Here is a 13,825-nt window from a genome sequence, read left to right on the forward strand (position 1 = left end):
TTTGGCCAATCAGTGCCATCTTTAGTTCGGAGAGCAAATTGGGCCATAATCATCATCCTGGAGGAGATCTAATTGCTACTGCTGATTTGGTCCTTATCAGAACACTGGCTACTTCTATCAGTCATCTCACAGAGCTCATTTATGGGAGATGATGTGCTGGGAAATTAGGCCATTATAAAGTGATGACTAATGATGTTGTCTTAGAGTGAACATTTGAGATATTCATGCATGTGAATAAATCAACCACAGCGCGAAATAAATTCCACATTTATTGACGTAAAATATTTGTATAAAAATTAACGTGTTGAATTAACCAATAGAGGCACAGTGTGTAAAGTCGTTTATAATAGTCTGAATTGGATCAAACGTTTAACATTTTATTATAAACACCACAAATTGTTATTAGAAACAGTCCTTTCGTTTGCAAATGTAATTGCTGCTTTAAATGCTGTCTGGGAAAAATATATACTTGCAAGGATATCATTTCCTTTTCCTGTATTGTAATTCTCACATCCTGCAATTCCAGTGTGTCAAGGTGTCCTCATTTTACATCCTGCCCAATGAGGTCCAGTTTGTCAGGAAATAAACATTGATTCGAAATGCAACACAAAAAGTTTGTTCTATATGCAATTCATTTAAATACCCTAGATTTTATAATATTAAAAGATTTTAAATACATCCACATGCTTGTAAATATACAGCACAGCCTGCTTTTGAAAGAAATCTCAGGATAATCTTAGAAATTTGAAATCAAACAGCACCTATCATGGGGTTCTTCCGTCTGGGATCAGGCTGTCTCGGATTGTCTCTGTAGCCATAGCGATCCGGGCTGGCCTGCCGGTAGCCGTCTGCTCCGTGTCCTATTACCTCATATTGGTGTCTTCTGCGGCCAGTAGTGGGGGAGGGAAGAACGTCCTGCCCCGAGGCCGTACGGTAGTGCCGTCCAGCATGGGGAGATGAGGTGTGATGACGTTGATTGTGGGATGCCGCCTGATGGACGGACGGACTTTTGTCACGGTAGCGATCGGGGTAATCCCTGTGTGCAGATCTAGAGTGCGTCGGGTAATCATATGGATCCCTCCTGAAAGGAAAAAAGTGATAGGGTTGATTTTGATCTCATTTGTAAAGTGCTGACTGAAATCATTAATTCTACGAATGCTTGCAAAAACTTTGAGTTGTCCAACATGGGGTGGAAACGTTTTGTTTATGTTGTGCAAGCTCGGCTTGGCTTGCTGTCCAAACATGCCCCGCCAGTATCTGTTTGCAAGACGTTGTAAAGATAAACAAATAAGAACCTCTGAAGCTGGGCGGAACCAGTTTGCAGAAACGACCCCGAACCTGTTCACACTCACTCACACCCTGCTTTTTGTTCATTAAAGGCAAGAGAGGGAAAGTCAGAGTTGCTTTCAAGCACTTATGTGATACACAAAGTGATGCTGGCGTAAAATGGCCAAGCTGTCTCGATAGTGTGGTCACTTTTCACATAAGTGAAAATATGTGCTGAGTCACACAAAGCTGACTGGGCTTTAGCGAAAGCTAATTGCCTCCCAGTTGAAGCCTCTCCTTGTTTTGCCATCATTCCAAAGCGTCTCCGCTCTGCAGTCCCGACAGAGTCTGGCTCAGCACCTGTTGACTGGCCAATTAGAATGCTTCACTCACCACAGATTAGACGCCGATTTAGGGCGAGTTGAGCCTTCCCATCAGGATATTCCTGGACTGTGGTGAGCTGGAGCATGTGGGTGTGTGTGTTTTGACCACCCATACAGAGCGGTCGGTACACACAGGTGGTCCCGACAATGAACAGCGCCGCTTTGTCTCTCAGCCGAAGCCGAGTCACAGACACTGAATGTGCTGCTGCGGCTCAAATCAAGCAATGTCAAGATACTTCAACAAGGATGTACGGTTTAGATTGGCTCAAATGACAATAGTTAAGAAGAGGACTCAAATATGAGTCACTGCTTTTTCCAAAATCAGTCAGTTCATATACACCTAAAAACTATTGGGTGAAATTGATAGCTTTTTTTTATAGTGGATGCAACACTTTAAGCAGAAAGTCTGCAGAATTAAACTTGGAGAGAGAGAAAGTACAGAAAAAAAAATATTACAGAGCACTAAAGAATTTCGTCGTAGCAAAAGATCAGGAAAGGCACCATAACAGTTAGGCATTAGACTTGGCCCTTGAAATTGAACGATATAGATTTCGGTTTCTCTGAATTTATTTGCATGATAATTTGTTTCCTTGAGTAATGTAGTTGCTTTTTTTTTTTTTTTTTTAAACTTTGTCTGACACGTACAATTGAAGTGATTTCTGAATTCAACAAATCTGCTGGCAATCATGCCTGGGTGGAGCTGGTGAAATTGCACTCAGTTTTACAAAAAAGTAGCTAATCATAGTTAATTCATAATTTAACAAGGGTGAGGAAGGCAATTACTTTTCATTTTTTCCCCCTTACTCATGATCATTTAGAAATTGCACTATGTGTGTGGTTACTGTTCATTAGATAATGATAAATGTGCAAACAAATGAAAAATAAAAAACACTGATAACAAAAATCACAAAGGGGTCACCACATGCACCCCTGGAAAAACCCTCAGCAAAACAATCTGAAAAGAGCTCCAAACCCTGAAGCTCAGAACTGTGAGATGGATGTGCTAACCACCAGGTCACTCCGCATCTTTAGTCTACTCTCATGGGACTATTTAGACTCTCAGCTGTGAATCCAGTCTATCAGGAGATCTATATTGCATTTATTCATTTGGAATTTATTTGACTCCATATTTAATCAACAAGTAGGACATGCAAACTTATTCTGTTGAGGACCTCTTAGTGAACTGTTATGCCAGTTCGTTAAGTTCTTCACCCATCCTTCCTTTTTGATATGTGCTTATCCTGTGCAAGGGGTTAGCAGTAAATGACTGGACAAACATCAAGAGACAGGCAATTATTCACTCTATGGACAAAGTCTGACGTACGTTTTTCATGTGGGAGGAATGAATTGGTACGAATTTACGCACATGTAAACATAATGAAACATATGAACGTACTCACTCACCAAGGTGACTGCCAATACACGCGTCCATGTTTCTCGACAACATGAGATTTGCATGTTTAATTAATGAATTGCAGAGATGGAGAACATGTGGATGCATTATAGATGCATATGTGTGAACACCGCTAACCTGCAAGTCAAGTGAAGGGATCAGACACACCCCAAATACAAACAAATTAAGGGCAATATGTTAAATTTTGACATCAACTAGACACGTCCACTGGTATGGTTGCCTCTGGAATGAGTTCATGCTTCCGTTCATCAGATTTATTACCCCAAATTGAGTTCTTCTTCAGACTCCACATACATAACAAACCTTGAAAGCACACAATGAAGTTCAGTTGAATTACACAAGCACCAATGACACCAACCAGGGCGAGCGCCATGGAAGCCATTACGGCGGCCAACTCTAGAAACACTATTAGCCATAGTATTGAGAGTGGGGAGGAACGAAGGTAGTCAGAGGTCATACTCGGGACAAAGGAGAGTGATTGTGCAACAGAAGAAAATCTGTTACATTGCTGTTAATGACAGAAACAGATGGACTTCTCTGTCCATAAACGCAGAAAGGCTCAGTTGCTGTAGCAGCTCGTGTCGAGTTTCCTCGAAGCTTGACAGTTCATATTAAGTTCGCCACATGCCTACACGCTATTCTACTTGCTTCTATTTAGGCTAAAAATTAATGTCGGGGTTTACCTTTTGACTTCTTTCCAATGCCATGATTCTTTTTTCCCTAGCTCAGATAGGACTTGTGGAAAAAGGGATGCAGAAAGGCAGACATAAACAGAGGAGACATACAAATGCGGGCGGGAGGATTTATGGAATGGCAGTATTATTGTAAACAGGTAGCACCACAGGCGTCTCAAAGCCAGCAAAAGACTTTTCATTTCCTACCACCGACCCCGTGAGCTCAAATGCGGTTAGCTGGACAAACATGGCTGTCTCGAAACACCTTCAAAACTGGTCGGTCAATAAGAAAGAGTTATGGCACAGCATGGGAACTCAAAGTCCATAATCCCTGCACATTTTTTCATTATGAACCGTTTGTGCTTAAGTCGATCCTTTACGCGCCGTTTTTATGTTCTTTCAAGATCCGGCAATGGTCCTGTCTAGGCTTCTGACACCTGGAATGATGTGCCCAAGCAGCAAAGTGGTGCAATTCGGTTAAGTCTGAGGTTGGCCCTAATTTCTAAATTGTGGGGTTTTCATGAGACATGAGAATTCCAAAGAAATCCATTATAAAAGTATAATCACACGATTGTGAAATTTACCTACCGTATTTCGCGGATCTAAAAGTTATCGGCGGTGACATGTTTGCGGCTTATCTACGGTCTTATCATTCCGATGACTGTATTGTTTGTGACCGGACAGTCGGGAGTTTACTCTTTGTTGACTAAGAGGCATCACGTTATTCTAATATCACTGAGTGGCTACCAGACGTACTGACAGCATCAGATCGATATGCAATTGGAAATGTATTTCTTTAAAGTATTTTGCCAAAATGCACCAAAATTATGCAACAAATGTTTTTATTCTTGGTGACCGAAAGGAGAACATCTTCGCAGTAGTAAAATGACTTATTTGCCTTTGTGCAGTTCGTCGTAAAAGCCAATGAAGTGACTTTGTAGATTTTTAGTCTTGCTGTTCTATTTTGGAGAACAGTTCTTGCAGATTGTATATTTTATATTTTGTGTTTTTCCGTCATGTCTTCTAATAGCCAGAGTCTCCACACTTTTGAGTTAAACTCTGCAGGTCGGTCTTTGCATACGCTCTTTTTCGCCAGCCACGGCTTCTGCCTACTTTACTACTATTTATATGATTACAGGATTTACAGGACAAACAGAACAAGAGGCATTAAGTACCGACCGTGACAATGGGGTGAATCTATTATGCGTATCGTCGTAAAATACTGTTATTCCGTTAGTGTATCAATTATTTATTCCAAAAGAGGGGCAAAAAGTATATTCCAATATCGATTCTTTCCCCCCGTCTAGTGTGCTTATGCTTAGTTTGATCCAAATACGAATTGAAATGAAACCTAAATTCCGTGGCTTTGTTCAGAAGCAGGTCAAAAATATGCAGCTTTGAATAAAACCTTTCTGCAGTCCTCTGAATAAATAAAATATGCACTCGCCCCTTTGTCTGCGAGAGGTTTTTGAATATCGTAGTCTCCTCCATTGTGTCAAATTGGTATCTGTGCACTAAGCACTGTGCAGTCAAGTAAAATAAAAGTCAAATTGGTTGTGGTAGAATGAAAAAAATAAAGTACTGAAATGTTAACACCCAATTTTGGGTGACAGATATGGATGCCTTAAAATGGTTGTTGTGACGACATTGTAAACTTGTTCAATTTGCCTTTCCAAATTACAACAAAAAGTGAAATGAAACCTGGTAAAAAATAAAAGATAAAGCTTTTTGGTGTGTTACAACGAACAAACTCAACTATTCTACTAACATTATTCGAACATTATTATACTGCTAATGTTATTGAACTCACTATTATCATATTAAAAATGACAAACTATTTAGTGTTGTCGAAAACTTTTGTGGATCAGCGAGGCTGGAGCATGTTAGACTGCATAAAGCACTTCTGACGGTGAGCTCCATATTTTAAGTGAGTTACACGTTTTTATGTTTAAGATTGCTTGTGACATTTTAACGGTTGATTGCACTTGTGACAACATGCACTGAGCAGTGACATTGCGACGTCATCTCTCCGTCGCTCCTCAGTCTCTCATTCAGACCAAGAAGAGTTAGTGTCACGAATCCATTGAGTGTAAATTGATTCGTCATGCTTAAAATGAAATACTCAGCTGCTGTGAGCCTGCTACGTTCATGGCAATTGAGCTGTAAATGAGGCCTGCTTGCATTACCTGAATGTACGTTATTAAAACCTCACTCCTTGGAGCCTTCAAAGCCGCTGACTTTGCCGGCTCCTAAGCCTGCGGGGAGCGGGCCAGGATGGGGGGAGTCACCGCCACTATTTCACAAACACCGATCCTAGGCATCAATATAACATTATAAAAACAATAAATAAATAAATAAGGTTGTACGGCTACATGGCTGGCCTATTTAGAGAAAGATATTCGTTAGTTAGAAAAAAAGAACAGTGAGGTAGAAAATACAAAATAACAATAATACATAGCTTAAATAAACCCAAAATAAATGTGAGTAATTTCTCAAAGACTGTTAAAAGAACTGTTAAAACGGTGATTTAGCAATACTGCAATTTTTTAAAGTTCGACCATTGTCAACTTACCCATTGTGCAGAAGGCTTCATCGGCCTGGCCAAGCCCTAATCCAATCACCTGCAGGCAACGGTTCAAGGGAGGGGCTGTGATTGGATAACCTGGGGCTGGGTCACTGCGCCCCTGACCCGCTGCTTTGAATTGGTAATGATTTTAATGTTGTCCATATGTCGGCTTGCAGCGTCCGGCTGGGTATGTACCTTTTAGCCAACAGCAAGGCAGCCAGGAAGCTTAGTAACACTCTAATCTTCCCTGAGGCGAGGCTCTCCGTGCCACCATTCCCTGAACACACTTAAATTCCTGTTCACTGCACTGCCGTGCACAAACTCCTCTTCCTTTGCGTGCAGGCTGAACTTGAATTTGACAATATGACATCTGACACCGGAGAAACATGACAGAAAATTGGAGGATTTCGAAATGAGGCATCACCGCACCCAGTTGTGCTTTCCTTTGCAGAGATAAATTTGCATCTACAGACTGCGAGTCTCACTGTACTTTGCCTCTGTTTCAAGCCATCCTCTCTCTCCATGTGATCCCATCTGCGAGGTGCTTTGCTAGTAAATTATCCAAACACTCCCAAACGCACTCATGTTCACCCCCCACACACTCTCTCCCCCGGCCAGCTCGACACAAAGGCAGCCCAAATGGATGCTAATGAGAGACAGGCCAATGGCAAAGCCGCGCTCATTTTGCGAGGAAATGGCTTTCAATAACGGCGGCACCCGAGGGGATTTAGTTCAACCTCCGCTGTTACAGACATATTCTATTCACTGCTGTATTTGCGAGCGTTCCTCCTACTCCACCTCCTTTTTTTTTTTTTTTTTATCACCGCGATGAAGAAAGAAAGCAAAACAACACTTGGAAGATATTTTGTCTGCTCCTCTTGCGGTCATGTTTAGCGTCACACTTCTTCACAGTTCTCTTTCTCTTGCCTTTTATCGAACTTCTTGAGGCAAATTAATACGGCACGTGAAGGATAAGCAGCAGGTAAAAGGCTTAGAATACTTAGAATCACTAAAATATGGCTTGAATTTCCTTCTTCGTCACCAGCCTGTCGCAGGTCACAAAAAATAACATTTGCTACCCGTATTCACACCTATAGACAATTTTGCTTCGTCACTGAAGCTAACGTGTATATTTTTGTAAATGGTAAACCAGAGTACTTGGGTAAGATTTGAATCCGAACTTCCCATTAGTGTGGCAGACGTGCAAAGGTATTTCATCAAATATATGTATATTTGGTCATCCAAATCAAAACATTAAATATGTATAATCTGTCAATTGGGTCGCAGTACAGATTAGAATCCTAACTTGAAATCGGTCCACATAGTTTAATTAAAAAAAAAAGAAAAGTTGGGTCTTAACTATCCAATGTCATCAGGTCTCGTTTGAATTCTGACTCGTTCTTCTGTTCAGTGATGTGCCCTCTTGGTTCGCTGCCTGCTTTCCGTTATATCAGGCGGCCCAATAAGCCGTGAAATGACTTTTCTCTCTCCTCATCTTCCTACCGAGGTCCTCTCTACATTCACCTCGCATCCTTACGTCCCTCTGCTGCGTGGCGCTAATGTGAAAGCGTCTACAGAGAACTGATGAGCCACGCGTGTTTACGTTCCTAATTTGACAGGAGAGCAGCTAAACAAACACAAGGAGTGAACGTTGCGGCAGTGAAGCCACACGAGAGGCTGCGCGTGCCTGACAAGTGCTGAGCGTCCTCGGGCTGGTTCTACGCTCAAGCTTCCTGCTCTCTGGAGACCTGATCAGTCCTATTCCTGGGATGAGTAGACACTCCCAAGGCAAACACTCCAAATTTAATTATGAGCTCCAAAGAGGATTAGCCTGGGCCGCGTACGTCTGTGTGCATGTGTGCGTGCGTTCGGGAGGAGGGGTGAGGGGGGGACCACAAAGATCGACATAATCCTGTCTTCTCTTCTTGCATTGATGAAGAAATACTAGCTCTTACCTAGTGTGTGTGGCGTGCGGCCGGTCCAGTTCTTCGTACAGGTGCGAAGGTCGCGATTCATCACCTCTAGGTGCCACCTGCAAGAGAAAGTTGACACTCGAAAACCAAGTCTGGTCAGTCTCCTACTTAATGGAGTAAATAACGTACAAAACTACCCTGAAATGTCAACTGGGATAGGCTCAGGCATCAAATAATATTTACCGTATTTTCCGCACTATAAGGCACACCGGAATATAAGGCGCACATTCAACGAACGGCCCATTTTAAAACTTTGTCCATATATATAAGGCGCACTGGATTATAAGGCGCACCTTCAATGAATGGCCCATTTTAAAACTTTGTCCATATAAACGATCTATGCATTTGGTCCGCGGGCCGGACTTTGGACACACCTGCTGTAGTGGCTCAATATTGGTCCGTATATAAGGCGCACCTGATTATAAGGCGCACTGTCGGCTTTTGAGAAAATATGAGGTTTTTAGGTGCGCCTTATACTGCGGAAAATACGGTAATTTAAGTGTCTTATGGCCCATTATTTATCCCAAGACCCAACAAATGGGATTCTTTCCTCCGACCCATGCGAAAACGCATCGCCATGTAAACTGACAACATCAAATTAGCCTAAGAAACGAGAATTAATACGTCCTTTTGGAAGAAATTGGAAAATCTATCTTGATCTTCGCATTTTATTCACATCATCCATACGTTTTAAAAAATATTTGCATGTGCTCTCTGGTATCAAACAACAAAGTAGCAAAGATTGGAATGCTCCACATGTGGTAAGAGAAACACATGGAACCACAAGCGAGCACTGCGCCCTCATGATGAACATGTGCGTGTGTGTTTACTGCAAACAACACTGGCCTTATGAAAAACAACAGAGTAGGGTGGAGGGGGCACAAAACCTACCACCCACTGATTAAAGCCATTTGCGGGCACATACAGTCAAACTACAAATGCAATTTTGGTGCATATTTGCGTTTTCACGCCAACTCGTAAAAGACCAGCCACACGTTTTCCACCTCCTCTTGCTGGTCATGATTACAGACATTGTATGCAGTTGTTGGACAGGGGGGACGATTCAGCTTGGACTCACCTGAAGATGTTTTTTTTTTTTTTTTTCCTCCCGTGGTCTCAGTGTCATATAAAAGTAATAAATAAGAAGAAACCATGAGGGGAGGTTTACGAGGGCAGTGAGAACAACGCTAATATATGAGACCTTCAAAGAAACCAGATTTTGAAGAGTTATACAGCACCAACTCAAAAAGAGGAGGGACTCACTTTCCGTTATTTTCTTTTACGGCAAAGTAAAGAAGCTGAAAAGCACATAATGAAGGAGGACTGTGTTGAATATACCATACATTTCTAAATATAATGCATCATAAGCAAAGAAATGACAATCTTGGCTCAGTATTTTCTTATTTCTTATTTTCTTTCACCCACCGCAAAGTAAGAGAATCGAGCAAATGTGATTGAACTGAATAACCGCGAAGCAATTACAGTCAGCAACTCTCTGGGGCACATATAGCAAACGAGACATCATGACTGAACATCAGACAATGTCACGATTGTGAAGCAAATTGCCATGGCCGCTGGAGCTGAGGTATATTGTGATTATTATAAGAATATTAATGAGAATCATAAAGAGGAAAAATAGGAGACTTATATAGTAAAGACTGCGGGTATTCAGGAGAGAACTTTCCACAGAGAGGGAAGTGTGTTTGGCTAAATTGAGGAAAAAACCCATCTTTTGTTTTTTGATTATATTACCATAATAGCCTGAAGGCATTAGCCCGTTTAAAATCAAACACATAAACCAACACTAGATGTTTTTCAGACACATTCTCATTCATCCAAACTTGACAGCCAGTTTTAGTGACAGAAAAAAGTCAAGGTCATCCTGGCAGGCAAATATTGCTCCAAGATTGAAATGAGAAAAAAATTCAACTGCAAAAAGATATGTGGAAAGTGGCTGCTTGGTGTAAGAATTTGGAGGTCTTACAAAGCAGAATCTTCTAAGCAGATTTCAATCAGCAAATCAGACGACAATCGCCGTCTTCTAAAATAATCTTTAAAAAAAAAAACGTAGCAGGAAACCAAACCAGGACAAAAAGTAAAAACAGACTACTTCCCTTAAATTTTGCATGGGGTGCGGGACCAGCTTCACGCAGGTGTGAGCACAGACTAAGTCTTCTCCATTTTCCCCAAATTAGAGAGCTTTGCTTTGACGGTGCCAGATGAGACTGAGAGCACGCACACACATACACGGGCGGCACAGCTGTCACATTCATCACCAAGTATTGCTGGAGCTCAGGAAATGAATTTCTTGGAGCACTACGGGACTTTGATGCAATGTTGTGATGCTCACATCTACAATAAGAGTCCAAATGCTTCGACAGAAAGCCCAAGCTTTCTTTCAGCCACTGAGACACACAGATTGGTTTTCTCCAAGCAGCTTTCCTCAGCCGTCGCTTTTCAAATAGCAAAATGAGGATCCTGCAAAGTATCGCCTTTTTTTGTTCCTTATTCTATGTCTCTTTCCTCAGCTTCCTCTCACCATCGCAGATGCTAATTAAGCATCTGTCTTGCATGTATGGACTATCATCATGCAGTAGCTTGTTCCACGAGCGTTGCTGCGTTGCTTTGCTAAGTGGCACTTTTTCCCCCACTATTGAGCAGATGCTCACTCACCTAGACCATGACGAAACAACAGAAATAGGAAATTATGGCTGTAGCCCTCCGGCACACAAAATGGTGACATATTAGCATGTGCGTGTGTAAAATGTAACCATATTAGCATGTGCGTGCATGTGGCCATAGCAGTGGCCCTGAGGTGTTTCTTTACTCGGGCAAGTTTGAGTAGATGTATTACTCTGAGCTCCAACTCAAGGTTGTGACGACCACGCCCTCCCATAAGTCGGAAGATTTCCGATCAAATCCACAGCAAAGCGACCGTGAAAACAATAAAGTGGATCATCTGCATATTTTTGCATTAGGGAGAATTTTGGTTCAAGTCATGTGCATCAACTTCATGTTTGTTGCTAATTATCTACACATTTAACAATGTTTATGAATCATCGCAATTGCCGTCTGGATGTATTTCAGAAAAAAGGTACCGTATTTCCCGGACTATAAGGCGCACCGGATTATAAGGCGCACTTTCAATGAATGGGCCATTTTAAAACTTTGTCCATATATAAAGCGCACCGGATTATAAACCGCACCTTCAATGAATGGCCCATTTTAAAACTTTGTCCGTATATAAAATATATACATTTGACCCACGGCCGGAGTTTGAACACGCCTACTCTCGTGGCTCAATATTGGTCCATATACAAGGCGCACCTGATTATAAGGCGCACTGTCAGGTTTTTAGAAAATGTTAGGTTTTTAGCCTTTAAATGGCTAAATGGAACGAAAAAAGGCCATCAACTGTGGCTCAAGGCCAGCTAGAACCTCTTGAATCGGACGCATATTGCACACAGCTCTTTGCCTTGGGCCAGATACGAGCGTTTATCGGCCCGTGTCGGGAGAGCGGAGGGTACCTGCGCAGCATCGGAATAAAGGGACTTAAAATAAAAGCAAGCAGAAGGGAGTACGTGCCGAGCCCGAGGGAAGTTCCGCACAAATGACAGCCGAGAGGAATCCGTGGATGGAATGACTGATGGTGACTTTGTTTTAAAATGAGAAAACTCATGCTCGCACAGTGGGTAAGGAAACCTCACAGTAGAGTTCAACTTGTTTTTCCTGTCTGGGAGCCGGTGCTGAAGAAAGTGAACGTGGCCTGTTCTTCAGCATCTGGTCCGGCTAACTTGTTCAAGGTTATTCTGGGTTTATGGTGGAAGAAAAAAAAACATGTGGTGCGCTGTGTGTGTAATTACAAGGGCCAAAATAGTGCGATCGTCCGGTTTAGAGAGCAAGCTGTCCTTTAATTACTTCTGGCTTTGAGTGGTGCGCCCGGTTACACGTGTAAAGGGGTGAGAGTGACAGTAAAAGGCCACGGTATGTTTTGTGATCTCAGAGGAGGTCCAAGGTCCAACGCATCTCTTTAGTTAGCCTATTATGAGTTAGTCCATTTGTACATGGGTGTGTGCACAGAAGCTTTAAGTCTGAATGTTTCCTGTTTTTGCACTTTTAACTGTGGCCAAAGTTGAGGTGACGCAGATGGTGAGGTTGTGCGTGCATGGGCGTTGCCCATCAGTGTATGATTACGGCGCGTGTTTGCGGAATATCACATGGTAAAAACTATGTGGTTTGTTGGAGTCAGCCACGAATTCGGTTTATACTCAAATGTGCTTGGAAAGCTGCAACCCCAACTTTAACCGTTACGCTTTGCCCAACAATGCGGCTTATTTGCAGATTCTCCTGATACCAGGAGCGTAATATTCTCATCTAGTCTTAGTTTCTCCCTAATTCAAAGAAAGTTGTGTTTACGCTTAAAGAACTTTTCAGCCCCATGGTAAATGTTCACTGCTCCTGTGTTGAATTCTAAACCCGTCACGTCAAGACATCTGGATCTGCATGGATTAGTATTGCACTTTATATTTCGATGCATAAAATGATATGCTATACATAAAAAAGACACTACGAGTGCTACCACCACTGCATTTATTTTATTCATCATATTTATTGCGTTCGTGTATGTCACAAAAATGTATTCTAAATTGTACGGGATTTGTAAAAGGTCTGCAAGGCATTTTAAGATGCAAAACCAAACAAGGTTAATCAGGATCCGATTTGAATCTCATTGAACTGATTCAGATTTATTTATTCATGCCAAAACACACTACGTCAGCTTGGATGTTGTTTTTAATTTATTCTCTTTGACCTAGAAAGAATCAGGATAACATTCTTTTATGTTCTAGATTGTGTCTCAGCTCACTTAACTCGAGCCTTTGTTTGGTATTTGACAATGCATTTAGAGCTAATGTCAGTTGTGCTTCGATGCTATTTTTGTAGAACAAGCTTGATAGGGGAATTCTCCTACTTTAAAACATCATTCTGACATCAGAAACCATCAATTGTCTCTTCCTGCCCTGTTGTACTTTCTGTCAATTCCTCCGTCAGTGCCTCCGTCTGGTCCCTTCTGCCTCCTCATGACAATCCAGCTCCCGTTAGATTCCTTCATCTTACCATATTCCCCTCTAGGCTTCATTTTCTTCTGATTTTTTTGTGGCTTCTCTCTGTTGCTCTGTCATCTTCCCTTGTTTTCCCCTCACAAGTCATCTGGTGTTGCTCCCCATATTCAGTTTTAGCTTCCTATTTCTGCCTCCCCCTGCTCTTTTGTCTGCAGAAGCAGCTTGCACAGTGGGGAACTTCTGGCCCGCACATCATCTAGACTTCTCCTCGGCCTGAGATGCTCACAACACAAGGTTTGCTTCTTTTCAGGACAAAGTAGCTGGTTGTTCGGACACAGTGGGTGGGAGCTGATGAATCCCACCAAAGAAACAAGCTGTTGCTGAGCAGGGATTTGGTGATAGCAGGTGACAGCAACAGAGATACTATTTTTCTGATGTCTCTAGTGTATTCGTTACAGACAAAAAACTACGAGGGGCTTTGCCTGCGGG

The 13,825-nt window shown here is 42.0% G+C and overlaps 1 protein-coding gene across 2 annotated transcripts in view; it reads right to left on the bottom strand.

Annotated features, from left to right (window-relative positions):
- Window positions 1-256: 256 nt before the first annotated feature.
- LOC133170671 (partitioning defective 3 homolog B-like) overlaps window positions 257-13,825 on the bottom strand; it is an 83,205-nt gene continuing 69,636 nt past the window's right edge. For both annotated transcript variants that reach the window (XM_061303778.1, XM_061303787.1), the window contains exons 23-24: window positions 8,259-8,335; window positions 257-1,081 (exon numbers count right to left, since the gene is read on the bottom strand). In XM_061303778.1, coding sequence (XP_061159762.1) covers window positions 751-1,081; window positions 8,259-8,335 — 408 coding nt within the window. In that variant the 3' untranslated portion in view covers window positions 257-750. The remainder of the gene's footprint in view (window positions 1,082-8,258; window positions 8,336-13,825) is intronic.

This window comes from Syngnathus typhle, linkage group LG2 (assembly GCF_033458585.1).
Source record: "Syngnathus typhle isolate RoL2023-S1 ecotype Sweden linkage group LG2, RoL_Styp_1.0, whole genome shotgun sequence".
Lineage (NCBI taxonomy): Eukaryota > Metazoa > Chordata > Actinopteri > Syngnathiformes > Syngnathidae > Syngnathus > Syngnathus typhle.